Source organism: Fusarium solani (genome assembly GCF_023522795.1).
Source record: "Fusarium solani strain SB1 chromosome Unknown bctg00000003_1, whole genome shotgun sequence".
In the NCBI taxonomy this organism is placed as follows: Eukaryota; Fungi; Ascomycota; class Sordariomycetes; order Hypocreales; family Nectriaceae; genus Fusarium; species Fusarium solani.
Genome location: NW_027072154.1, coordinates 4,055,828 through 4,082,133, shown reverse-complemented (window position 1 = coordinate 4,082,133; position 26,306 = coordinate 4,055,828). Strand labels below are relative to the sequence as shown.

Sequence of the window (26,306 nt, the reverse complement as noted above, 5' to 3'; positions counted from 1 at the left end):
AAGACCCGGCTTTCTAGGAGGAGCCAAGTACCTACCTACCTGTCCATGAGGGCCAAGAGCTTGTCGAGATTGGGAAAGCGGGTGGGTATCTCGACGGAAAGTTGGTGTTGATGTTGAAGTTAGGGTGGAAGGAGCAGTCCTTGAAAGGAGCATTCTGCCGTGTGTAAGTTCGCTCTCGCAGTTATGGGAAGGAACGGGCGGAAGCCGCAGTGTGCCATGGATTCCGAGCCTCCCTATTTGAACGATGAGCTCACCAGATTTTAGAGTGTCCATCTCTTTTCTTCTCATACATCATCATCGTTAGCATCACGATCGCCAGCGTCGCTTCCACAGTAAATACTGAGCCCGGCCAGATCTGGTTTTCGCTTCCTTATTTCATGGTCCCTCCAGTTTATCCTCCACTTCTTGGAAATATTTTTTTCCAATATTTTTTTTAATATGGACAGCGACGTGGTACGTTTCCCCATTCCTTCGTCTTCTTTGCTGCCTCTCCATCGCCCTTGTACCTTAACGATCCCTCGGTGTTTTGCTCCCATATCGATGTTGACTTTCAAGGCTATGCCGACCGAACGACGATATCAGACAATCTTTGATTCGATCGTGGTACTGACATACCTACAGATCTGCGGATGGCTAGCCGGTTTGCGACAACTCTCCGGCACCCTTCACCTGGGTCCAGCGGAGAAAACCCAACTGCGCGCGGTACTATGGTGTCCTCAGATCGAGCTCGGATAGCATGATCGGTCGATGATCCAGCTATCTCTCTGCCTGACGGACATGATCTCAGATTAAGGTTATCTGACGGAGGTATGTTTGTGATTGCCATATGCCTGAGATTGCTGATCCCCTGATAGACTATGCAGCACACTTCATCTTCGGAACCGCTGCACCCCTACCCCTTGACCATCATACTCAACCAGAGAAGCGACGACACGCAGCTAACGAGCCCCCTGATAAGCATACGGGAAGAAACGCTCAACAGATACCTAAAACACGTAAGCGTTATTACCAATACCCTCAAGAACATGCTCGAGCTCGCCAGCGAAACCGACTACGGCGTCCCGTTTCGCTTCTCGGAGGAGCAGGCCGTGTTCCTAACCAACCTCTTTAGCGTCTCCCGCCAGACTCCAGACAACACCGTCCAGACCTTGCTCCCAGACACGATGAGGAGCCTCTTCTCGCAGAAGCTCTTCAGTGACCCATTCGAATCCCCACTCCTCTCAGCGTTGGCCCTCTTGTCAGTGGTATGAGCCACGCGCCTGCCCTGCGGACACGATTGTTGTTGGATCAAGCCGAACGAATCCTGGGTTGTTTGGGAGTTGTGATTCTTATGGATGTTGTGGCCCCATAGCTCGAATGGTCGAGAATAGACATGGGGGCTGAATTAAACTCGAACACATGTTTGTTTTGAGTTCGGCGCTCGACGAGGCCTTGTTAACCATTCAAGGAATAAACATTTGGGATCCTTGTATATTCGTACGTCATGCTATCAGTCATCTACGCCACGATCCTCCCCCCTTCCCTCCCAAAGCCCTCACTCTCCAAAACCAACGGCCCTCCACCAGGGCCGCTCGCATCCAGACTCACAGTCACGGCCTTCCTCTCGCCGACAGCGCGCACTGACTCGCCCAGGTTCCGCAAGTCCACCTCGCACCCCTGCGGCTGGTTATCCTGCACCTCCTTGACCTCACGGATCTCGACGCCTGGGTACGGCAGCCAGCCCTCGCGCAAGGGAATCATGATGAGCGGGATCTCGGCTTCGGTCTCGGCCGTCGACGATAGAGGCTCGCTGGATGACCCGGGGATGACAAAGTGGCCCTTGCGACGGCCTCCGAGAAGCCAAGTGTCGCCCGGTGCCACCACCTCGTAGCTGTACTCAATATCTCTGGTATGCTGGAGGTCCGTATCCCATACTTGCGTCCACCTAAGAAGAAGCGTCGCAGGGAGCATCTGGTTGACTGCCACGGTTGGGATTGTGCCAGGCTGCTGGTCCAGGAGTTCGGTCACTGGCGTCTGAAGCTGGATATCGGCGGTGTGTAGAATAGGAAGTGAAGGGATCTCGACTGGGATGAGGATGGTGCAAGGATCCTCTGGCTGGTCTGTAGGGATCAATACTTTAGGGTGAGACTTTTGCCAACCTTTGAGCAGAGCTGTAATACTCTCAGAGGCATCCTCTTGCGACCCTGGTACCTTTCCAATGCCAGCAAAAGACTTTTCCCATACTACATCGGCCAGGAAGTGGGTAGACACTGCCCTCAGCAGCGCTGCTCTCTCCAGATCTTGCGTCTGTAGCGCCTTCGTCTCCTTGACAACCGCTGTCGTGATGGCCCTCGCAAATGGCTTGAGCGGAGTCTTGTCAAGGGTCTCGAGTATGGATCCCACAATCACCTGCTCAATCTCCGTTTGGAGGACAGTGTAGTAGAGTTTGAGGTACATGGTCTTTGCAGCTCGCTTTCCGGGTCTGACACCAGTCTTTCTCTTTATCCGGTACAAGAGAGTGGCTGGTTGTTTTGAGAAGATCATGGTTGTGCCAGCGGGCGAGACTCCAAATTCCGACTCAAACAGATCGGATGGGACCAGTTCGCTCTTGTGTAGTCGCAACGGGCTGTGGCTTGCTGTAGAGACGTTGAAGCGTGAATAGAGTGCTTCATGCTTGAACACATCTTGGACATTGACGCCCAACGCCAAAGAGATGGGAACTACCATTGACTTGGCAAAGTGGTACTTTTCGCCAGATTCAAGAGTATACCACACATCGACCTTGGCAGATACATCGCCAATATCTTGCTCGACCGAGTACGGGAATCGTAGAGTAAATGGAGTCTCGGCGGCAACCTCGTCAAAGAAGAAAACACCTCCTGACTCGGGCTTCTTTGCAAAGTCGACCGTTGATCCGACCACCTTGGCTTCGATCGTCAATAGACGGAGACCTCCTGTCGCCGGCTTCACCCGTATCTCGCAATTCTTCAGCGTGTTCCAGCCTGGATCAAGGACGAGGTCCATGGTGTTGTTCTTGTCCAGAGCAGTATGCTTGGTCGCCGAAAGCTGGACGTCCAGCGCCCCAGACCGGTGGAAGAGCACGACATCGGGATGTTTGAAGATATTGGTCGTTGATGGTGGTGAATGATTGATGTCGCGTTCGAAGTGAAGGAAGAGGTTGCTCGAGGAGAGGCCGAGATGGTCGACCTTGTACTTTCCGGGGATAACAGACTGGTCCTATTAGCTTCGTCTTGAAAACGTCCAGGTAAACTCACGGTGCAGTCCACTTTGATACTGTTCATGCCCGGGTTCAGCACAATGTCCTCCTTTCTTGAGAACCTTAGCTCCTTGGCAGGCCCATTCTCGCTTGACGACACTCGGACAGCCACGGCATCCAGCTTGATCTCGTCGGGTAGTAGACTCCAGAGGTTGATTGTGAGACAGCACTTGTCTTCATCCTCAAAATACTCTGGGGCACCTGCTAGTTCGATATCCGTGAAAAAGTTTGACAGATGCACCTTGACTTGAGAAGACAAAGACGAAGCAAGGTCAAACAGATTGCCCACAATGCCCTTCATCGAGGTCGCATCTGCAGGATCAGGCTTTCCAAGAGTCGAAACTCTCTTTGAACGTTGCTCAAGTCTTTCCTTTTCGGCCGCACACGACTTGGTAAGAAGCTTAAGGGCGACACGCACGTAGTCGTCCTGTGACTTCATTTTGCGAAGACAGTGCAAGTACATTACAAGCATGGATAGCTCAAGTGAGCTCCATCCGCTTTCGCCAAAGAATGGCGTCGCTCGGTAAAAGTAGGAGGCGGCGGCGGCATATTCCTTGAGGAAGAACTTGAGCACAGCAAGATCTGCCATGTTGGCTTGCACAGCGTGATCATGGTTCGCTACCGTGTAATGTCGGAGCGCCTTGTCTGTGAGTATCTCGTAAAGTCGGTAGAAGTTATCCGAGTTGTCCAGCGCGGTTTGGAGTAGGTGGCTGTCAACGCCAACCGTCAAAGGATCGGTATCTTCCTGTCCAGATGCCTCAGAGGTAGCTTCGTCAGAAGCAGGAGCCTTGTCATCAAGACTGATATCTTCAAAGTCGGCCTCAGCCTCTGCAATGATGGGCGCTTCGTTCCACCCATCACTCCAACCGCGCTTTTTACCTAGACCATCAAGGATGCTCCTGGATAGCATGTAAAGCTCGGCGCGCCTAGCAGCCAAGTCCTCGAGGCCAGCCTTGAGAAAATGGGCATCTTTGTCAGTGTTGGTTTTCGGCATGCCGGGCCCAGGGAATATGCCAGGGCTTGGCAGAGGTTGTGAAAGTTGTGGACCCGTTTGAACGTGGAGGGAGGAAGTTCGTGCAGGATGCATCATGGTCTTGGGTTCAGGGATAGATGCTTTCTGCTCGAGACTCTCCGGAGGAGCGAGTGTTGATGGGGGAATCGGAAGAGCCTTTGACGACGTCTGGGCGAGGATCTGCTGGGCAACGGAGAAGGCGAACGAGGCGACAACGTTGTCCATGATTTCGGGCAGGTGAGGGTTCGTGAGGAGACCGTCCTTTTCATCTGCCTCGTCTGTCGCCAAGGCAGTGAGAATATCTCGACGCATAACCTGCGACACTGCCGGGATGAATTGTAGAGTTCTTCGACAAATTTCGGCCAGCATAGACAAGTTCTCCGCCTCCTCGGTCTGTTTAGGTGGAGGTGCAAGAGGCGCAACTCCATGCAGGACAGAGTCTTGCTGTTCCTTAAGCTTGGCCAGCAATTCCTCCCGCGATGACCAAGCATTGCCGAGTCGCAAGAGCAGAGCCATCTGTCGAGCAAATATGTAGCATCGGAAGTCAAAGACGGAAACGTTGTTAGCCAGAATCATATCCCGATAGGCCTTTTTCGTGGCGCTGATGGGGATCTCGTCGAATTGTTCCTTGATCGGCTCGTTTGACTGGAGGTCAACGGCTTCCTCGTCCTCCACGTTTCCACTGACACTGGCGAGAGCGGCTGTGACCGACTTCTTCAGTTCCTCTGTGTAGTTGAGCATGGCACCGCCATGTCGCTCTGGAGACCCTTGATCAGCTTGCTCGTGAATGACAGAGTCAAGCCCAACGCTGAGCTCATCGTATCCGACCAAGGCATCCTCGACGAGACCAACACTCTCAAAGCCTCTTGCTAAACCTTCTTTGAGAATAAAAAAGGTGCAAAAGTTCCATCCCGGTAGACTTCGCTGGCCATCCTTTTCTTTAATGTCCTCCTCATACTGGGTTACTCGCATGTCAAATGACATCAAGATGAGAGTCTTGAACTTTCCAATCAACTCATTCCAGGCATTTTCGGCATCGTGCTCATTCTCTGAGTAGCCTGTCGGTACAGCGGGAACAACTCTGGGTAGCTGATCGTATGGGAGGTCGTTGATGCCGATCCTGATTTGCGCAACTCGATCGAAAGGGGTCTTTGGCGTGCTAAAGTCTGCTCGCATCTTTTCTAGGAGAGGAGTTGAGCCAGTACGCCATCTCGAGGTCGCCTTTTCAGCAGCCCCCTCCGATCGACCGCTAGTCCTTGGTTGCGTCGCAGCAACGGTGTTGGGAATGACCACATGGACGATAAGCCATTCGAAGGCATCGTGCTTCTCCTGCTTGCTGCTTTTCTTAGAGTTGCTTGAAGACGGTGTATGTGTCTTGATCCACTCTCTGACTTCTGATCGGACAGAACTCTTGTAAGAATCGTTATCATCGCATCTCACGAGGAGCACTTTGAGATAAGGTGTGCGGCGTAGGCCGGGAATCTGGTGTCGTCGCTGGCTTCCAATAGTCCTTGAGGGTATTGATGCAGTATCTCCTTGCTCAGTGGAGGCCGAGCGACCGCCGAAAGTCTGCGTCTGGAAGCCATCATCGATCGTACTACCCGAGCGTCGAAGGGGATGCGGTGTTGTTGCTGATGCGGGGTCGATGCCTCCCTGAATAAGCTCGACGTGGAGACTATCAATAGACCGCAAAGGTCCGGCATGCGATTGCCAGTTGAGATTGTGGAGAGGAAGTCGGGGGACTAGCCCAGGGGCGAGGAGCTTGTAGACATCGTGAGGATCGAAGTACTCGACTTGCGACAAGACGTCATGTTAGCTGAGGCTGAGCGCAGGGGATGGGTCAGTGAGAATTAGAAAGTTCAAGTCGCACCAGTCACTTTTGACGTCGAGAATGGCTGTTCCATGGCAAACAGCTCGGTTCCGCTCTTGTCATCGTTCTTCGTCCACGTATCTTGGGATGGATCGCAGTGTTGAATCGCTAAGCTGTCCCAAACAGCTCCACGAGACCCCTGTTTCCCGTTCAGGCAGTGAGCTCACCGCCATGCGCCGGAAGTGGGTTTCTCCGGGTTCAGGGCGGTGAGATAATGATGCTCTATCATTGGCTGATTTCTATGACGCCACTGAAAGTTCCTGGCGGGGTGATGGCAGAATTCTTGGAGGGGCAACAATTCAAGCATTGGGTGTCAACGCGTTGAGCAACTCCAGCATCAATTCATCTTGAACTTTTTCTCTCAGATCGATACCTCTTGCAGAAAAGTTTCAAAATGTCTACTCTTCAGGCTGTCAAGTACACCCGCGGAAAGCTCGAGGTTCTCGACCAGCTCCGCCTACCCCACGAATTCCACTACGATGAGGTCTCCAACAGAACTGAGGCCTTCGACAGCATCTATACTATGCGAGTTCGTGGTGCCCCGGCCATCGCCATTGTCGCTGCCCTTGGTCTTGCAGTAGAGCTTCACAATGGAAGCTGCACAGCTTTATCCGCCGAAGAGGCCATCGGCCAGATTGAAGAGGCTCTCGACTACCTCAAGGAGAGCCGACCCACGGCCGTGGACCTGACCAATGCTATTAACCAGCTCAAGGCCAGGATACGGGAAGTTGGAAGCACCGCGACCAAGGAGGCCGTCATTTCTGCTTTTATCGAGGAAGCAGAGAAGATCTTTGAGAAGGATCTCAAGACCAACCTGTCGATTGGCGACTTTGGTGCCGAGTGGCTGCGCGCTCAAGTCGGCGCTTCCCCCGAACAGCAGATCTCGGTCCTCACCCACTGCAACACTGGATCTCTCGCCACCTCTGGCCATGGTACTGCTCTGGGAATTATTCGAACCCTTCAAGCCAAGAAGCTCCTCCAGCACGCCTTCTGCACCGAGACTCGTCCCTACAACCAAGGAAGTCGACTTACCGCCTTTGAGCTGGTCTTTGAAGGCATTCCCAGCACGCTCATTACCGACTCCATGGCTGCATCTCTTTTCCGCACCCGGAAGCAAGAGAAGAACATTGCCGCTGTTATTGTTGGAGCCGATCGAGTTGTGCGCAACGGCGACACCGCCAACAAGATTGGCACATACCAACTGGCTGTTCTGGCCAAGCACCATGGAGTCAAGTTCATCGTCGCGGCACCCACAACCAGCATTGACCTTGAGACGGAGACGGGCGATGGTATCAAGATCGAGGAGAGGAAGAAGGAGGAGCTCACGCAGGTCACTGGAGCTGTGATCAAGCCTGATGGTACCGTGGACGAGAGCTCCAAGGTGCGGGTGGCTACCGCCGACCAAAGGATCAACGTGTGGAACCCTGCCTTTGATGTTACTCCCGCCGAGTTCATCGACGCCGTGGTCACTGAGAAGGGCGCTATCGAGAAGGGGCCCGACGGCAAGTTTGACTTTAGCCAGATCCTGCCAGAGCGCTGGGCCAAGATCACTGGTGCTTAAACACCACTTATTCATGACATGACTTTTCTTTGAGTATATAGAACGGAGGCATCATATCCAACATAGACTAGAGCGGGTGGAATTGGGTTCCTTTGGGCAGGGACAGCTTATTGCTTCAACGCATGGAGGATCAGCTTTTGGAAATCCTCTACAGCCGTCTCAAGATCAGCAACGGTCACGTTTTCTTGCGCGCCATGTGCCACCAGAATGTTTCCTGGGCCATATAGATACCTCGTTTGATCGCCCTTGAGATTGGGAATGTCGGTTCCGTAGTTGACGACGATGGTCTCGAAATCTGGCGAATGTTAGTAAACGTTGGGTTGGTGGTTTGAGAGACGTACCCTCAACATCACAGTTGGCCTTGACGGGACCGTATCCGTGGCTGCAGTCAAAGGTAAAGGCATCCTTGTCGATCTCGTCAAAGATGGCCTGAATCTTGTCATGGACGATTTGGTGTCCGTCTTCCTGCTCTCCACTGGCGACTCGCACACCCAGTCCAACAACAGCCTGCTCAGGAATGACATTCGCCGCCACTCCTCCGTGGAAGCTACCAATGTTGACAGTCGTGTTTCCAAACAATTCGCTGGTACCAAGGTCCGTATCGAGGATCTTGGCAAAGGCACGGATCATGAGCTCGTTGGCCGACTTTCCGAGCCATGGGTAACCGCTGTGTCCAGGGAAGCCCTTGGTGGTGACATCACAGAATAGAGCGCCCTTGTGTCCGCAGGCGAGCTTGTTTTCGGTCGGTTCTCCAAAGATGACGGCGTCAAGGTTGTAGGGAAGCTCCTTGCTGGCGAGAGCATCGCTGAAGCCTCGCATGCCGTCGCCAGTCTTTTCCTCGCCAACGACAAAGAGAAGCAGCAGCTTGCTCGCGTCAACCTTGCCTGCCTTGAATAGCTCCTCAACGGCGGTGATCTGTGCTGCGACGCTGCCCTTGGCGTCGACGCTTCCTCGACCAGAGATTCTAGTCTCCTTTGTAATCTCGCCTTCTTCGATTCCGTACGGGATATGAGGCGGGACGACGTCAATGTGACTGCTGATAGCCACCTTGGGATCAAAGTCGTCGCTCGGTCGCCATGCCAACACGTTGAACCGATCCTTGCCTGGAGGCGTATTTTCGAAAGGGCGGATCTTTTGGCGCGACGTGGAGTAGCCCTTTCCAGCTAGATAAGACTCGAGCCACTCGCCGACATCGTGTTCAGTCCCAGAAATGGACGAGATCTCAATCAGGGACTTGTGCAAGCTCAGAAGCTCCGATCGGTACGTGGGGGCATCGCTCGAGAGGGGAGCTTGGCTTGGTGCGCCGAGGGGCTGCTGCTGGCCAGAGCAGAGCGCGAGAGATGCCGAGGCGAGAACACCGACGAGTGAAGCGACGCGCATCTTGGAAAACGTGTCGTGGTGTTTATGGTTGAGAGATAATTCGAGGGTTAAACTGCGAGGTTGGGTTTCAGTACCTACCGAGACGGGAGCTACAGCGGAGCTCGGCCTAGCTTTACCGAATGACGCAAGTGGCCCGGTCCCGATGTCGGGACGATCCTCATTACCCGCGCACCCTGATAGATAATCTAGATAATCTCGAGGTGTCTACATTGTGTGGGGGTACTCATGGCAATTGATGATAAGGCATTGACCTGAAGCTGCTGATGTTGATTGCTGGTTTGTTGTTTTAATCTGCGAGTAAGACGAAGCTATAAAGCGCTTAAAGTCGGCTTTAATAAGCAAACCAAGCTCTTAGAGTTAAAGATGCTACTCGGCTAATTCATTGGCACGGATGAATTCAATAGCAACATGCATAGGGCGTTCGATCTTGGTATTATAATGAGCCGTGGCTTTCTTTCACATAGTGCTATTCACACTCGACAACGAGAATAACTTGAACGGTAGAGAAAACGCATCAAGTCAAGTAGCGATACTAAATTCGACCTCCAACACAATCAAGACAGTTCTTCAACAGCCACCCTAAGCAATCCAGAACCAAATCTTTTGCCAGAGATTCTTGGGGACTGGGCGCTCATCCAATGCTGCCAGCTCTTCCATCTCCTTGACTCCGGTGACGACATCCACCTCCTCCACAGGATACGCAAACCGCCAAGACCTGCTATATATCTTGTGACCAATGTACAGGGCAAGGAAGATGGGCAGAGTGATGTATGCAGCAAGGAAGTCGGATGCGTTAAAGTTGCCAGGGAAGAAGACCTGGAATCCGTTGGTTAGGGTGAGAAGGATGAGTAGGACCAACATGAAGTATGTTGCATAAGGCTGCAGGTTTGTCTTGTAGGGCAGCGTGTGCATAAGGCCTTGGACCTCTAGCGCCTTGCGGAAACGGATAAAGGTGATCATGATGAGAATCCAGGCAATGAAGCCGCTGATGGTTGTAAGGTTCATGAACCAAGTAAACACCTTGGCACCGCTGTTGTTGACGTTCAAGAAGCTCAGAATACCAATGGACCAGGTGCATAGAATGGCAACCCAAGGAACACCCCTTCTGTTGGTGTGTCTGAGGAAATGAGGGGCTTGGCCGTTGATCGCGAGACTGTACAGAACACGACTTCCTGCGTATAGCAGGGCATTTCCGGCAGACCAGGCCGAGGTCAAGATGGCAGCATTAATGATGTGGTTCAAAACTCCGATGCCAGCGTTTTGGATTCCAATGACCCAGGGGGATGAGTTTGCGTTGGACTCTGGGTTGAGGAGGTTGGGGTCGTTTGATGGGGTAATGATGCCGATCATCAGTGATCCCAGGCCATAGAAGATGGCAAGACGGTAGACGAAGCGACCTGCTGCCTTGGGAATGTTTCGACGGGGAGCGATGGTTTCACCGGCGGCCACGGCGATCAGTTCGGGTGAGGTGATGTAGGCGAAACCGGCTCGGATGATGCCCGTCCAAAAAGCCAAGAAGCGACCCGTGTTCTTGTTGCTGTGGACCAAGTACGTCTTGACAGCACCGGGGTTGTTCCAGTATCTGAAGCCAATCCGGTCACCGTTGGGGGCTCCGCCAAGCATAATGACCAGACCAGTGAGAATCAGGCCGACGATGGTGATGAGCTTGATACTAGCAAACCAAAACTCGGCTTCTCCAAAGAAGGAAACGGCGATAATGTTGAGGCCGAGAATGACGACAAGGTAGATGGTCAGCCAGACAGCAGAGTGGACGTTCGTATTCCAGTAGTCAAAGAGAATGGCGACAGCTGAGGCCTCGGCACCGATGAGCAACGCATAAGCCATCCAGTAGTTCCAGCCAGCAGCAAAGCCCAAGCTCGGGCAGACGAACCGATCGATAAAGTACGGGACTGTGACACCTTTGACGGGTAGCAGAGTAGCCATTTCTGCCAGGTTGTTCATGATGTTCCACACGATGAGCATCATGACGATGTAGCCAAAGAAGAGAGGCAGGGGTCCGACGATGGAGAGGGTTACACCAGAACCAACAAAGAGACCAGTGCCGATACTGTAAATTCAAGTTAAACATGGTTCTTGGCATGGGTTGTTCAGGGGTACTTACGCTCCACCAAGGGCGAGAAACTGAATATGTCGACTCTTGAGTCCACGTTCAAGTTGATCATGTTGGTAGACGAGATCAGAAGTTCCTTCGGCGATGGCTCGGAAGTTGACATCCTGGGGTACATCCCCCTGCCCCTTTGTTTCAATGTCCTTCTCCATGACTTGATGAGTGTCGACCAAATTCCAGAAGAATGACTTGAATGACTTGAAAACCGCTGCTCACTGCCCTGCAAAGACAAAGCTGAGTGTGTCCCATCTCATCCAGCGGTGCAACGTCGCAGTATTTATAGATAACATCATGTTGTGTCCTCTTTGGGTTCCATTGGTTTATGACTCGAGTCAGCCAGGGTGTTGGAGCTCACCTCGCATCCTGACATGCCTGCTCTCACCATGTGGACCACTGAGGCTGATTGACATGAACTGTTGCTCTACCCCAGATTCCAAAGAAGCGTCGGGACGCCATCCCGTCATGTCGGGAGCGACCCCATGATGTCGGGAGGTCCACCCGGACTTATACGAGCTACGCTCCTAACAGATATGGAAAAGGCAACCCAGATAAAGGATGTACGGCCATAGCGCTGATTGGCATCTCCCCTTCTGATATCCTCGGCCAACTGCCAAGGTGGAGCCACGTGGGTCGAGATAGTTGCAGTCTCCTTTGACAAGGTAATCCCGGGATCGCTTACCGCTTCCCCTTGTAGTAGTGGCAGGGCGTAATGCGGGGTGATAAAGACGGTCCAGGTTCACCGTACGATGGACAAGGGTCATTCTTATCTCACACCTCGGATGCTACGGGGGAGGAACTCCTGGTTGTGGCGGATGGTGGTAGTCGGCTATTTGAGCTGAAGGGTCGGGTTGCGGCACCGACGAACTATCAAGACAGCGAGTTTGACCCGAGGCCGAGGTTGATTAGCCTTGTGATGGTTGTTTGCTGCGAGTAGGGCAAGGTTCTTACAAAGGACGATGTAGATCCACGTGGTCATGGGCAGCTGAGAAAGCTTGGTCCAGGGCTCCGAGGCCACTTATCCCTACGAGTGCCCAGGCTACATTATCTCAAGTTCTGTATTTATCAACTCGATAAGCCTTGGAGAGTCTCACGAGACCGGAGAGCAATATCTTTCCAAGATCGATGCTGTCTCGTATGGAGTATCAACTCATCACCCAAATCGGTAATGACGCTAGACTTTCTCCTCGCCCCAGAATGGTGATTCAACTGTTCAGACTATGAAAACTAACAACCGGCGTTGTCTGCAACTTAATACGTTGATTGAAACTTGCCAAGGCAGACTTCTTGATGAATCTGTAGCCAAGACACAGAATACGGCAGTTGAGCTTGGCGCCAACCGGAATCTCTTGACAGTTACCGGAATCGCCTGCCGGTTCCAGAGGATGTGTTATCCGGAGATGTCACGTGGCGCCCAAGTCTATATACCTTGGTATTTCCCATCTTGGGGATTTTCGGTGACTAGAACTTTCTTCGTCATATCTTGCGAATCACAAACAGCTTGTTGAGTTTGAAAAGAGACTGGTCTGCTCTGTGTCGTTGTGCCGTCTTTGAGCCCTTTCTTCTGCTCCACTTTGGCTTAGTTCCCTTACCCCTCTGTAGGTAGAGGGCGCTTGGTTCGAGTATACATAACTGCACCGATATCAGAAGATGGTTTTCTGGACGATTTAGTTCGAAATAGTGACACTATTGGGGCCTCCTCAACTCTTTACAAACTTCTTGATATTGCAGTAAGTCTCTTTTTCCTGGCTGACCACACAACACAAATAGCTCACGTTGATATCAGGAACGGCTCTGTAATCTTCCGTCCGACTACGGGCCCTGCGCAGACACTTGCCTCGATCTTTGACGATTTGAAATCCAAAAGAACATAATGGGGTCTCTAGACGAGTTCACATTTTCCGGAACCGCCTACGTCCAAGGCAAGGCCACGGGCAGGCTCCTCGCCAGCAACCTCGAACTCAGCTTCTGGGGAGGCGTCGACCCGCACAAGAGCGAGATCATCGACCGACACCATCCCTTGAGTAGACAACGTCTTCAAAACTCGATCCTCGCTATTCCAGGAGGTCGAGGCTCCTGTACGGGCAGCGGAATTGTGCTGGAGCTTCTGCTCAATGGAAAGGCACCCGAGGCAATGATTTTTGAACGACGTGAGGATATTCTCACTTTGGGAGTTATGATTGCGGAAGAAGTCTTTCAAAAATCAATTCCAGTTGTGGTACTGAAGAAGGAAGACTTTCGGGAGCTTTTAAAGTTCAATGGTCGCGATATCTACGTTGATGACGGCCACGTCTCTACCAAGGAGCTGCCAAGACAACTAGCATGCTCTTCGAACGATATCAAAGAGGATGCTCTAGATCTTGGAACCACGCCTACTTTGGAGGGTGTCAAACTTTCCAGCCTTGATGAGGCATTCCTCAAGGGCGACTATGGAGAGGCATCACGTGTGGCAATTCGCATAGTACTGCGTATGGCCCATGTACTCGGCGCTACCGAGTTGATGGATGTGACACAAGTCCATGTCGACGGATGTGTTTATACCGGTCCTGCAACTCTGGCTTTGGCAGAAAGACTCCGGGACTGGGGAGGCCAGGTCCGAGTCCCCACGTCCCTCAACTCCATCTCAGTCGATCAAAAACGATGGCGTGCCTTGGGAATCGACACGACATTTGGTGAAGCTGCCGATAGGCTTGGAAAGGCCTATACGGATATGGGAGCACGACCGACCTTTACCTGTGCACCATACCAGCTCGATACCGCCCCGAAGCTAGGTGACCAGGTGGCCTGGGCAGAGTCGAATGCCGTTGTGTATGCCAACAGCGTGCTCGGAGCAAGGACCATGAAGTATCCCGACTTTCTCGACATTTCCATCGCCCTGACAGGGAGAGCACCCAAAGGGGGTCCTCATATCGATGCCAACCGGCTGGCCTCGGTCTGTGTCAAGATCTCGGGGTTCGAGTTCAGTAAAGCGGTCGACGACTCGTTTCCGCCCTTGCTTGGCTACTACGTGGGGTCGTTATCAACGAGCCAGATCCCCGTGGTGGTGGGACTCGAGTCGTTTGGTTTGACAAAGGATGATTTGAAGGCATTCGGTGCTGCTTTTGCTACAGTTTCCAGTGCACCGATGTTCCATATCGTTGGGGTGACGCCCGAAGCTACCGCGCTGGAGACTGTGGTTACCCCTAATTTCACTTCCGTCGAGGTGAACTTTACGGAACTAATGGCGTGCTGGGAAAAGCTGAACAGTGCCCCGAGACATCAGCCTATAGACCTAGTGTCTCTTGGAAATCCGCACTTCTCCCTCTCTGAGATTAGAAAGCTCGCAGCTCTGTGCCGAGGGCGAGAGAAGTCGGCGAGCGTTGCCATGATAGTGACCTGCAGTCGCGCAACATACGGTCTCGCCAGCCAAGCAGGGCTAATAGACGAGCTGGAACGATTTGGAGTACAGATCCTAACTGATACATGCTGGTGCATGATCACTGAGCCTGCGATTCCACCGGCTGCAAAGACCATCATGACAAACTCTGGAAAGTATGCTCATTATGGACCAGGACTGACGGGAAGGGGCATGTACTTTGGGAGCTTGGCTGGTTGTGTAGAAGCAGCTTGCTGTGGTCGTTATGATGCTGAGATGCCATCGTGGCTTGTGAGTGCACTTGCTTAAGATAGAACCGCCACTCGATAATTGACAAATCGTGTCAAAATCTATCGGCGTGCTCTGTATCATGAGTTCTTTTATGTTACCAAATAGTTAGAACCCGTAGATAACTGATAAGTAGCCAGTCCCATGGATCATACGGCAAAGGCCAGCCCATGGTGTGATAGCGGACATGACCCCTGGAGATATCTCTCTGAGTCTTGGCAAATAGATAACGAGGCTGCTGATCGTGGCCAAAGCCCAAAACTGGCTGATATCCTACCCTGGATCCAGAGAGAAGCATCACTTAGCTCGTCTACTTGCAAGATAGCTAAGCCCGATATTATCGGCCCCGAGCCATTCCCATGTGGGGCCGTCGGAGGTCGGTAGGTGGACCCGACGCCGGCCGATGAAGACGGACAGCCGGATGCTATCCTGCCCAAGGGAAAACGATGGGAGGCTGAGAGTGAATGAGAATAGCCAGCGACAGGAAGACGACAAGAGAATGGGGAATCGTTAAGATAGGTATATATAGGGAGAATATATAATACTTGATATCGTCTACTTCATCAATACTTCATCAACACTCAATGCATACGCCCCGGGAATTTTATTGATCCTCGCTGCCGACGGCGATCATGTCCATCCTACTGCAGCCGCTGAAACTGGCGAGATCAGCCTCGCTACCCACGCGCCAGTAAACGCCACACTCGAAGCTGGTGCTGCCTCGCGCTCCCTGGAACGACAAAGGACAAGTGCCGTCGCTCTCCTGTCTGACAGTGACGACCAGCTTCTGCAGGTCGCCAGACAGGGGCTTGAAGGCCGGGATGGCGTTGTAGCTTCCCGCGTTGGGGTCGGACACGGCAAATTGGCCCGCCAGTCCTTGGTTCTGGGCCGTAAGGGTACCATCGTCGCTCAGGGTGAAGAGAAGCACGGGCCCGGTAGTGTCGATGCCAGTATAGCGCATGTAGTTGGGGTCGTAAAGCTTGTTACCCTTCCACTTACCACTCGCGGCGACCATGGTAAAGGTAGGGGAGAGCGCAGTGTGAGTAGAGGTGTAGGTGGTTGACCTCTCAACGATCGTCTCGGTGTAGACAGTGGCCACGAGCTGGGTGCTGGTCTTGGTGTCAGTGGCTGTGGCCTTCTCGGTAGCAGTAGCCTTTTCAGTCGAGGGGACCTAGGAGCATGAGTTAGTGATAGTCTTGTACTCAGGGCGAGAAGGGAGCCTACCGTGGTAACGGCAGTGGCCGTCTTGGTGCGGAGGGTGGTGGTTGAAGTAGTGGTCCGGGTTGGAACACTCAAGCAGTTGCAAGCGTACGAGACGGCGGCAGGGTCAACATAGTTGGCAAAGCATTTCGGCTTAGGGATGAGGCCACGCTTCTCTTCGCCCAAGGGATCGATGCCGTGATCCTCCAACCACGTGGGATCGTTCTTGTAGCCGGTCGGGCTGACTGCGCGCCTCGCCTTTCGGGTGACGGGGTTTGCACAAGCAGTGATTGTTGTGGTTGTGACGGCAGAGATGACCGACGTGCTTGTAGTCTTGGTTGAGAGAGTGCTGGGCTCGATGACAGTTGTGGTTATGGTAGCGTCGGTGATGGTTTTTGTCGAATCGACGACTGTAGTTACGCCCGATGTGACGGTGTTGGTGTTGGTGATAACCCTAAGAGATGTTAGAGTCTGCGAGAGAAGACAAAAGGGTGGAGAGGCAATCATACTTGGTATAGGCAGTCACTGTCGCCGTCTTTGTCACGAGAGGGATACTCAGATAGGAAGAGCAAAAGGACGAGGCGGGCAGCTGTTGACGAGCCACAGTAACCAAAGTCTTGACGACGGTACATAGCAGACCGGGAGGACCGCTAGGAGGCTTTCCCCTCACACAGCCCTTGAGAGTATCATAGTACTGGTTAGAGGACGAGCACTTGGCGGGAGGCGGCAGATTCTTGCAACCCTTGGCAGTATCCCAATACTGGTTGTTGGGACAGAGGCCAGAAGGGGGCAGCTTGGGGGTATAAAAAGCCGAGGCAGAACCTGCGAGACTCAAAGCGAGCCCGGCGACGGTATTGAAGTGCATGATTGGAAGAGTTGAAGATGTCCAAGGTAGCCGAGTTGATGAAATCTCTTGCGACGAGGCATATGGATATATATACACTCACCTGGCGGTCTCGCCCATCCGCCAAGACTCACTCCCTCGCCTAAATAAAGAATCCGGGTCCACGTTGCAAGCTGAACTCTTAGGGCCGTGAATATTGAAGCTGAAGACGACGCACGGCAATATTATCTGGGGTTATGGGGTCGATGCAGTGGGACCTCGCCAACACCCCTGCCAGGTCTGAGGGTCTAGACTCTCCGATGTGCTGTAACCCCAAGAGCCGTTTTGCATCGCACTGCCTTCTCTTTGTGTTCTTTCGTCATGAGCTCTAAAGCATATTAGATGAATGATAGCATCGTTACCCCAGACTCGTGTTCTAAGGACGATTTTAAAGACCGAAGTGTCGTCAAAAGAGCAGTGGGAGTGGCGGCGCCTGGTCCACCCCCAGCCGAAAAACAATAGGTTCTAGACTCGATCCATGCGCGGAGATTGATGGCCTGCACAACTTTATCGATTTCTCTTGCGCGCCAGCAGTCAATAGCTTCAATAGTCCAACGGCCCTGCCGGTCAAGTAAAAAGACTAGCAGTCACACCAACAAGTAAAAGTCAGCCCACGCAGCCCTTCCCGTGACCGCCAGATTCATGCGAGAGTAAGTCTTGGACCGGTGTACTCTAAAACTCCGACAGATACGTGGCGTAAATAACCTTAACTCGGGCAAGCGAGAGTCGTGATGCGACGCGGTGGCTGGCTGGCTAGCACCCCTCGTAGGTGGGCTGAGGTTTTGGGAAGTTCGGCGAGGGCAGACACTTTTTGAGGGATGTGGTTCTCGACAAACGGGTGCCAAGTCACATGAAGAAGAGCGAAGACGATAAAGGGTATTCAGTCAAGACTTGGGAGTGTGACAAGAGCCTGGGCATGATGCAGCATTGATGCCTTTACAGGATCGACGCGGGGAAGTATCTCAGGGTTGCGATTGTAGCTTAACAACGATATGAGAATTAAATTAAGAGTCGATCAATCAAGATCAGAACTAGATACATCAGAGTCGTTTACACAACTCCATCGTGAGATCATCATGTGAATAATCAGGACATCTACTCAATGAGGACCTGCTTCTCCTTCTTCAAGCTCTCAACAAAGCTAATGGACACATTGAGAGTCTGAGCGACAACATCGGGAGGAGTGAGGGCAAGCCATTGAGTCAGAGAAATGTCGGCGACGCGCTCCGACTTGTAGACTTCAATCCAGATGAGGTCCTCGTCTTCCGAGGTGTTCTCGATGTAATGTCTAGGCAGTGTTAGTAAATGGTTTGCCACAAGACTTTAGGGTACTCACCCAGAGTTGTCGGGGAAAGCAGCAGTGTCACCAGCAGAAAAGTCAAAGGTTCGGGCAGCGGCATTGCCGATAAAGACAGTCGCCTTGGCCTTGCCCTGATGAAAGTACAGCCACTCCTCAGCCTAGCACACGTCAGTCAGACATCCCCAAGACACAATCAATCCCACATACATTAGGATGCCAGTGAAGCTCTCGCAGACCACCAGGCTTGAGCGTAACAAAAGTAGCAGCAAGCGTCTTGCTAGCCGGAAAGTTTGTCGAGTCAATCTTCCAGAACTTGCCGCCCGTGCCGCCAATCTTTTCCGGCTCGTGCTGGAACGTGCGGTAGACGAAGGAGCTGTCGCCCGTGAGCTCCCCCGCGGGTCCGTCGGTGACGTTCTTCTTGCTGACCTCGGCGGGGAGGATGTAGGGGTTCGGGTTGGTGACGTTCTCAAAGACGGAGGGGTCGACGCCAAAGTTCTTGGCGAGGATGTCTTTGGGGGTGTGGTTGATCCAGTCATCGACCATGAATGTAGTGCTGTGACTCGTTAGTAGTCATTGGTGTTAAGGTAGGTGGCTGACTTACCCGATCTTGTCAAAGTCGGCGTCGTCAAAGACCAAGAGGTACTCGTTCTCATCGGCAAGACCTTGGATGGTATGGGCAGCTCCCTTCGGGAAGTACCAGATATCGCCATAGTTGAGAACCTCTTCTTGGTACCGACCATTCTCATCAACGGCAGAAACAAGAACGGATCCCTGGTAGACAATACCCCATTCGGCCTAGACGTGTTAGTCCACCATCGAAGCTCGGCAGGGCGTGGGAGCAACATACAACGCGATGCCAGTGGAGTTCACGAATGGCACCCTTGACCAGATGCTGTTGGGCACCAGAGATGTCATGGCTAGAGGGAAGATCCTGGATGACTTGCTCACGAACCCAACCACCCTTCAGAAGACGAGTCTTGGAATCGGAGAAGCTCCATTTGAGGTTAGGAACAACACCGTTATCCGTAGGCTGACGACCGAGGTTATCAGGGTTCTGGAGATCAAGCTCCTTGTTGGTGCCGCCTGCAATTGCATGAGTAATGACCAAGGCAAATTTGAGGGGCAAAACATACCGACGATGATGCTGCCCTTGCCCTTGCCATCATACGGCTGGCCTTTGGGAAAGCCAGGTTCACCGGATGAGGGAGCTGCAGCAGCAAGCTGCGCTCCGTAGCATAGAGCTAGGGCAGAGGAGATGAGAGATACACCCTTCATCTTGATGACAATTGAAGAAAGCAAAAGAAAGACTGAGCTGTGAAGGAATGGGTATCTTGGTGAGGAATGACACAACCACCAAGAGGTGCCACACCAGATATCTTATACTCTTCAAGTCCTTCCCCCAATTCTCCAATCACCGCGATCAACGCGCTGGAAATTGTCAACAACTCGCACCCTCAATTCCGACATTTCTCACTGCCGACGTCACTTACACGACGCGGGATGAACAACACCTGCCGTCTCTCAAAAGGTCAATGATCGCCAATGTCTTATGAAACTATCGATTAAAAAGTTCCCATCGGATAGCGCCTAACAATTGCGCCTTTTCCACCAAATTACCTACCACACCCGCCATGTCGTGCTCGTGAGTGCAACCATCACGACGAAGCCGTCTTCCGGCGCAGGAGCCTTCCGAGCGTGCGGAATGACAGGATCTACAACATCACTGCCAAGAAGGATACAAGCGCGCTTATTTTCTGGTTTACCTGCTAAATTAGACGATCTCTTTTTGTCTTAAACAGGTCCTTTTTTGTGTGAGTGTTAATGTGAATCCGGGGTTGTCGACATTCAAGTGCGGATAACGTGATTGATCTGCGATGCTAGCTGAGGCTCAAGACGGGGCGGACGAATCAGAGGCTTGCGCTGTGCAATCACGTATAAGCATACATTCAAGGTAATGAATATCTTCTCCTGTGTTTTTGGTATCAACGGCTTGTTCCTGTTGATCAGCTTGGCTTGGTTGAAGTGTGAGTTTATATGGCTGAGGCTGAGGGCTCAAGACTTGGTTGAGTTGGACCTTTGAGCCAACTGTCCAGGGCTACCCCATTGCATGAGAGTAACCTACTTGACAGCAGACCCGTGTGATAGAAACTTTGATCGGCAAGCTCAGACCGTAAAACCCCCACGATACACCCATCGCGGCATCAACCAGCACCCGCGCCGCGTCGGTCCATCGGCGTGGATCCCGGTATGCCAGCTCACAAGGGATGGAAGTCGCAATCGCGCCTAACAAGGCGTTTCTCCCCAGAGTCAAAGCTACAGCGAAGATCCCTCACGCATCGAGCAAAGGCAAGGGTGTTAGCCTGCCAAGCTACCTCCCGAATGGGCCGTCTTGGCTGTGACCCCTGGTCGGACTGCTCAACTACCGGTCTCTCGGAAGGACGGGAGGTCGGTGGTGGCATAAGGCTGATTGCCTATGAGCTGAGAGTGTGTAGTTCAAATGCCGGCCTAACTTCTCATGGTCAATACGCGCCGAAAGTGATGTCATCCGTTAGAGCTGTTGATCCAAATATCCACGACAACTCAATGACACGCAACGGTACACACGTTGTTGCCGTTAACCTTAACATTCACTCGTGTTGGCTCGAGCTAGACAAGACAAGCGTGTCTACCGTATGCCTGTCTCAGCTTACCTCTTCTGTCCGGTTCATGCACGTCCAGGGGATAGTTGCACTCTGAACAAGGCAACTGAGCAGCGTGGCAGTCCCAGTCTGGCGGGCATCAAGGTCTCTCAACGAATGACTGTTCGCATCGGCTGCCGGTAAGTCACATCACCGAGAGTCCGACGCAGCTGCTTGCTAGTCGCTTTGCAGATCATAACCGACAATGATCGGATGCCTGGTATCTCTCGCCATGACACCATTCAGACTAGACGGCATTCAGGAAGAGAGCAGCAACAGCGAGGCTGTAGCTTCGGAAATTGTGATAGCCGTGAGATGAAAAGGGCATCATGAGGTTGAATTGTGTCTTTGTGAGGCTTGATGATACAATTCTTGATGAGCGGTTGGTGTTGATGAATAGGAGATGGCATCAAGAAGGAACCGGCAGTTCACCAAGTATATAATGCTTCTAAAACTCCCTCAAACTTTCTCATCACTCCAGCTCACATCATCAACTTGCTCACATCCTCATCACAGAGTGAAAACAGCAATTGGAACTTCTTTGACCATGCCCTCTCTCATCTCCCTCACCACCCTCCTGGGAGCCCTGACCGCTCAGGTCTCGGCCTCTCCCGCCAACCTCGACAAGAGGCTAGGTCTCAGTCTTCCTCCTCTGATCCCCAAGATCCCGGGTGTTACTGAGCCTTTGGCCGACAATGCCCCTCCTCTGCCCATCCTGCAGGTTCCCACGCCTCCTTTGGATAGCCCCCCTTTCAAGGTGTCCAACATCAAGCCCAAGAAGATTGGATACTTTTGGACTGGCGCTGGTGATAACAAGCATGCCGATTTCCTCGTCACTGCCAGTTTGGACGATGTGAGTATTCTTCCACACAACCTTGGTTGCAGTATTGACAAGGTTTAGGACACCTTTGGTGAAATCATCTACATCACCGATGTCCCCAGCAGTGGCAACTCTCCTCACCATCTCGGAACATCTCTGGATGGCAAGACCCTGGTGGGCGGTGGTCTCCTGTCTCTCCTAAAGACTCAGGACACCGCCTATTACTTTGACACAACGGACCCCTACCACCCCAAGTTCGACCACAGCAACCGAGGTATTCTCAGCTCCATCGTCGACGAGATCCGAGCCAAGCCCGAGGGGTAAGTTCTTATTCCTTGTCACAGAACCCCAGCTAACGGAAGTAGTGGTTTCTTCATCACCTACATGGGCAGTGCCGTTGGCACTACTCCTGGCCGTCTTGTTGAGACTGATGCCGGTGGCAACATCATCCACGAGTGGCCCGAGGATGTCAAGGGTACCCTCAACATTCTCGGCGAGCAGTTCTCGCCCCACGGCCTCAGCGTCGACTTTGACAAGAAGATTATTCTCACCTCTGACTTTGTCGTTCCCATCACCATTCTCAAGCCCACTCTTGGTATCAAGAAGGCCGATACCCTGCGCCTGTGGGACCTCGACACTCGCACCATCATCTCTACCATCACCATCCCCAAGGTGAGTATCCTCTAATGCAACAAAGACGCAGTATCTAATCAATCACAGGGCCAAGGTATTCAGGACGTCAAGTTCATCCCCGGTAACAAGGAGAGTGCTGCTATCGCTACGTAAGTCACCCGAACCCTTCATCTCATCCGCCTCTAACACTCTATAGTGCCGTCGGCCCCGGCCAAGCCTGGATCATCTACCCCTTCCGCAAGGACAACAAGGGCAACCAGGGCGTCGCCGAGCTCCTCTACGACTTTGGTGACAAGGCCAAGGACAACCTCGCCATCTACTCTGACATCTCGGACGACGGAAAGCTCGCCTACTTCACCTTCACCCTCGGCAACCACGTCGCTGCTCTCGACATTTCCGACCTCAACAACGTCAAGCGTCTGGATGACCCCGATGAGGACCAGCCCATCATCGGACCCCACTACGTCAAGATCTCTCCCGACAAGAAGAACCTTCTCGTCACTGGCTACTTTGTGCAGGGTGGAGATGTAAGTACCAATGACTCCAGCGACTTGACACCGCTAACATTTACAGATCTCCATCGTCAACACTCCCGGTGACTACAAGGGTCACTGGATCGACATCAACGAGGACGGCTCCCTCAGCTTCAACCGCACGATTGACTTTGAGGACATCTTCACCAAGACCCGCGGTGGTGCCCGACCTCACAGCGCCGTCATCTTTGACCTCACTGACCCCAAGAACCCCAAGTACTACTAAGGGATCGCGGGTGCGAGGCTTTGGCGGATGCACAGCTGTTAATGATAGGAGTAATGACGGGCGAGTGCTCTTATAGGGTACATGGATTGATGGAATAACTCTTCTTGATGCCTCTATGAGGTGGTTTATTTGGTGGATTGCTCTGCCAGTACTTACTTTGGACGTCTTATTGCCTAACTTAATCTGATAATGCAACAATCAGTTTTTCACAGAAACATCCTTCAAGCTCAATTGTGATTACTTGATTGTGCCTAACCATCCGTCTCTGACAAACCCCCCGAGTTAACAGCCTTGCATCAAGTAAAAACGCCCATTATATTATACCCTTCTTCCCGTAAGCGCTTTCATTTCCGATTCCTTTCTCAATTTTTCCCGCTCTCGATTTCTTCTCGAAATCTCGTCTCATTATTCTCTGCCTTTACGTTCCTGGTGGGCTTCTTTTCAGGGGCTTCCACAGTGGAGGTCCAATCTACTCCACCATCACAGGCTGTCATCTGAGACAAAACCTACACGAATAGAACTTCCTTACTCAAAGAGCCTCCTTCGAGGATATGAAGTGAAGTGTTGAAAACTCCCGTATCCCCATCTTTACAGAGAAGTGACAAAGAACAGAAGAGGTAATACAGAACGAAAGAGGAAAGTGATGACACATTGGGCCCACCGGGTCCACTTTTCACGGAGCGGGTCCAGCAATTGGTTAAACTCTGCCTCGAAACCTTGCCCCTGGGTGGGAATGCCACATATGCCTCATTTTCAGCCCTCCAGTCATCAAACAGCTTGGCTTCGTGGTCTAGTGGTATGATTCGTGCTTTGGGAACTTCTCAGCTGCACGAGGCCCCGGGTTCAAACCCCGGCGGAGCCCATTCTTTTGCTTTTTGAGCTTATGGGAGATAGAAATCCTTTTTGCGGTTGTGGAAAGGTTCTTTTGGCTCTGGGACATTGGTGAGGTTTGCCCAGGCTTCCAGACGATGAATGAGCGTGAGTGCGCGTTCTGAGGCATAAATTGGGTGCTCGGAGATGTCTGTGAGAAGTGTCACGCTGGTGTTCTCTTCATGGCAACACTGGAGTCTTTTTGATCCTTTCTAGCATTGGGCAGCTCACTTGGAATCATTTTATGATCAATTGTTTAGACCATGTTCATTCAGCATTCTCTGGGGGAGGAGAGCTTTGTGGGAGGAGCAACTGTGGGTGTTGTGATTCGCTGTGTCGAACAAAGCACCTCCATCCCCACCATGACCATCCGGTCTGTACCTGCAAACCATCTGGCGCGTTTTCTTTGAGCGTCTTTATTGCAAATTATGACTGTTGTATTTTTTGTGAATCTTTTGGGCATAAAAGTCGCCAGCCTGGAAGTGTTGCAAACTGTGTTATTCCCATCCCGATCGTCACTCTCAACCCAGCTCTTACTCTGGCAACAAAAGCTGGCCTCGAGACACGGGCGCCGCCTGTCCAGACAACAACACGGAAGAAATACCATCACCGCTCTCATCCAGCACAATATCCACGATAATCTTGCTGTCCCGCCCAATCTCAGACCCCTGGTCCAGGTAGAATCTGAACGCCTTGTTCGCTCCTCCTTCTTGAAGAGCGAGATACGCCGTCAGCGAGCAGGAACCGCTGCCACAGGCGGGATCCTCGAGGTTGATGGCAATCATGCGCACGCGGAGGTCGTATACCCTGCGGCCCTCTTCGTCGCGTGTTCCTAGGACGCGGTAATACATGGTTCCAACAAAGGATGGAGACCACTCGCTGTCAAGAGGAACGTCGGGGCATGGGCCGGGGAGCACGCCGGCAAAGTTGTCGGGGTGGTCTGTAAAGTCGACCAAGACGTAAGTGACGCCCTTGACGATTGACGAAATGGGGTAAGAATCCTTCAAAGTGTCGGCTGCAGCAGCTAGGCTACCCTGCGTGTCGAGGATAGCCTTCTTTGAGGCCTTTACCTCGTGAATGTGCACATTGTGTGGGATCTGAGCAGCCACCGTCTCGGCCTTGACATCATACTTAAGAGTCACGACACCAGCATTTGTCTTCACGTCAATCGACTCCTTCTCCAGCGGCTTTGCATCCGGACCCGACAGCAGCTGGCGGAACAAGACGTGACCACCGCCAATAACGGGGTGCCCCGCAAACTCCATCTCGTTGACGGGAGTAAAGATGCGGATCTGGGGCGTCCCGGACTCGGGCTGGCGCAGAAAGATGGTCTCGGAAAAGTTGAATTCGCGAGCGACTTTTTGCATCTGCGTGGCGGTGAGGTCTACATTGTTGATGTCGACGACGGCGAGCTGGTTGCCGGTGTACCTCTTGTTGGTAAAGACATCGACGGTCACTGCGTGGTTAGCATGCGCGACCACGGGTTTTAGTAGCTGAACCTACCGTACGAGGCCTCTGAAGCAGACATGGTGGCTATTGGATGGTAAATGTTGGTGTTGGTGTTGGTGTTGGTGTAATCAAGGTAGAGCTCAACAGTGGGACGAAGCCACTTCTTAAGACGTCAAGATCAAGTCATGACCACTTGCACACACTTTATTCTTGCGACCTCGGCCGTCTGTAGGTTCGACTGACTCACCTGATGGCAGGGGAATCTTGCCTATTGCATCCTGAGATATCGCAAGACACCCTTTGTTGTGGATCTACAAACGTATGTTGGCCAATGAATGGAGCAATATCCCCTTGAAAAGGCGAAATCGACCAATCCTTCGGGCGTAAATGACAACCAGAGGTTTGTCAGCGAGTTTTCGGGGTCAAGATCTAGGGTAGTTGGGCCGGTTTGTCAACAACAAGATTTCCTTCATCAATCGTCCAATTGACGGTTTTCATTTAATCTGGAAGTGTTTTAATTCATCGAATAATCTTACCCTTTACTTTTGCTATAATGTCTGTTGCCTTATGGCCTCCGAGATAGTTGGGGCAAAGAGGACATCGACAGATGGAACTTCCAATTAGACACGGTATCACCCGCACACTACTTCACACCACTACCTTACTCAACCTTGACAGATGAAGGAAGTGATAATGATGGATAACATAATACGTATAGTAACGCCTCTGGAATCTGGCACACATAGATAGTTATTGCCATGCCAATTGGAGTTTCCTGCTGGAGAAATGACATATCTGTTGTCCAGGTAGAGTCACGTGACCATAGGAGAACGCGCGGGATTTTCACGCGCCTTATCAACTCACTCA

General features: G+C 52.2%; 10 protein-coding genes across 10 annotated transcripts; 4 read left to right on the top strand and 6 right to left on the bottom strand.

Annotated features, from left to right (window-relative positions):
- Positions 1–438: 438 nt before the first annotated feature.
- MRS44_006873 (uncharacterized protein) lies at positions 439–1,250 on the top strand (the record flags this gene model as incomplete). The annotated part of the gene is made up of 3 exons (XM_065621907.1): positions 439–453; positions 622–702; positions 855–1,250. The coding sequence occupies 3 exons, from the start codon at positions 439–441 to the stop codon at positions 1,248–1,250; spliced, it is 492 nt and encodes a 163-aa protein (XP_065477979.1).
- Positions 1,251–1,497: 247 nt separating this feature from the next.
- On the bottom strand, positions 1,498–6,172 carry MRS44_006872 (uncharacterized protein; the record flags this gene model as incomplete). Its single annotated transcript, XM_046274491.2, has 3 exons — positions 1,498–3,210; positions 3,255–6,061; positions 6,139–6,172. 3 exons carry the CDS (start codon positions 6,170–6,172, stop codon positions 1,498–1,500), a joined length of 4,554 nt encoding a protein of 1,517 aa, XP_046139495.2.
- A 360-nt stretch (positions 6,173–6,532) lies between these two features.
- MRS44_006871 (uncharacterized protein) lies at positions 6,533–7,699 on the top strand (the record flags this gene model as incomplete). The annotated part of the gene is made up of 1 exon (XM_046268034.2): positions 6,533–7,699. One exon carries the CDS (start codon positions 6,533–6,535, stop codon positions 7,697–7,699), a length of 1,167 nt encoding a protein of 388 aa, XP_046139496.2.
- Positions 7,700–7,806: 107 nt separating this feature from the next.
- MRS44_006870 (uncharacterized protein) lies at positions 7,807–9,079 on the bottom strand (the record flags this gene model as incomplete). The annotated part of the gene is made up of 2 exons (XM_046268031.2): positions 7,807–7,994; positions 8,041–9,079. The coding sequence occupies 2 exons, from the start codon at positions 9,077–9,079 to the stop codon at positions 7,807–7,809; spliced, it is 1,227 nt and encodes a 408-aa protein (XP_046139497.2).
- A 579-nt stretch (positions 9,080–9,658) lies between these two features.
- Positions 9,659–11,359, bottom strand: MRS44_006869 (uncharacterized protein; the record flags this gene model as incomplete). Its single annotated transcript, XM_046279831.2, has 2 exons — positions 9,659–11,147; positions 11,202–11,359. The coding sequence occupies 2 exons, from the start codon at positions 11,357–11,359 to the stop codon at positions 9,659–9,661; spliced, it is 1,647 nt and encodes a 548-aa protein (XP_046139498.2).
- Positions 11,360–13,077: 1,718 nt separating this feature from the next.
- Positions 13,078–14,868, top strand: MRS44_006868 (uncharacterized protein; the record flags this gene model as incomplete). Its single annotated transcript, XM_046272476.2, has 1 exon — positions 13,078–14,868. One exon carries the CDS (start codon positions 13,078–13,080, stop codon positions 14,866–14,868), a length of 1,791 nt encoding a protein of 596 aa, XP_046139499.2.
- A 583-nt stretch (positions 14,869–15,451) lies between these two features.
- MRS44_006867 (uncharacterized protein) lies at positions 15,452–16,912 on the bottom strand (the record flags this gene model as incomplete). The annotated part of the gene is made up of 3 exons (XM_046268041.2): positions 15,452–16,018; positions 16,072–16,501; positions 16,557–16,912. 3 exons carry the CDS (start codon positions 16,910–16,912, stop codon positions 15,452–15,454), a joined length of 1,353 nt encoding a protein of 450 aa, XP_046139500.2.
- A 1,113-nt stretch (positions 16,913–18,025) lies between these two features.
- MRS44_006866 (uncharacterized protein) lies at positions 18,026–19,505 on the bottom strand (the record flags this gene model as incomplete). Its single annotated transcript, XM_046281845.2, has 6 exons — positions 18,026–18,218; positions 18,267–18,388; positions 18,438–18,783; positions 18,832–19,025; positions 19,078–19,313; positions 19,364–19,505. The coding sequence occupies 6 exons, from the start codon at positions 19,503–19,505 to the stop codon at positions 18,026–18,028; spliced, it is 1,233 nt and encodes a 410-aa protein (XP_046139501.2).
- A 1,950-nt stretch (positions 19,506–21,455) lies between these two features.
- Positions 21,456–23,120, top strand: MRS44_006865 (uncharacterized protein; the record flags this gene model as incomplete). Its single annotated transcript, XM_046283764.2, has 6 exons — positions 21,456–21,761; positions 21,810–22,048; positions 22,094–22,400; positions 22,449–22,510; positions 22,558–22,888; positions 22,935–23,120. 6 exons carry the CDS (start codon positions 21,456–21,458, stop codon positions 23,118–23,120), a joined length of 1,431 nt encoding a protein of 476 aa, XP_046139502.1.
- A 1,403-nt stretch (positions 23,121–24,523) lies between these two features.
- Positions 24,524–25,518, bottom strand: MRS44_006864 (uncharacterized protein; the record flags this gene model as incomplete). The annotated part of the gene is made up of 2 exons (XM_046274492.2): positions 24,524–25,446; positions 25,494–25,518. The coding sequence occupies 2 exons, from the start codon at positions 25,516–25,518 to the stop codon at positions 24,524–24,526; spliced, it is 948 nt and encodes a 315-aa protein (XP_046139503.1).
- Positions 25,519–26,306: the final 788 nt, after the last annotated feature.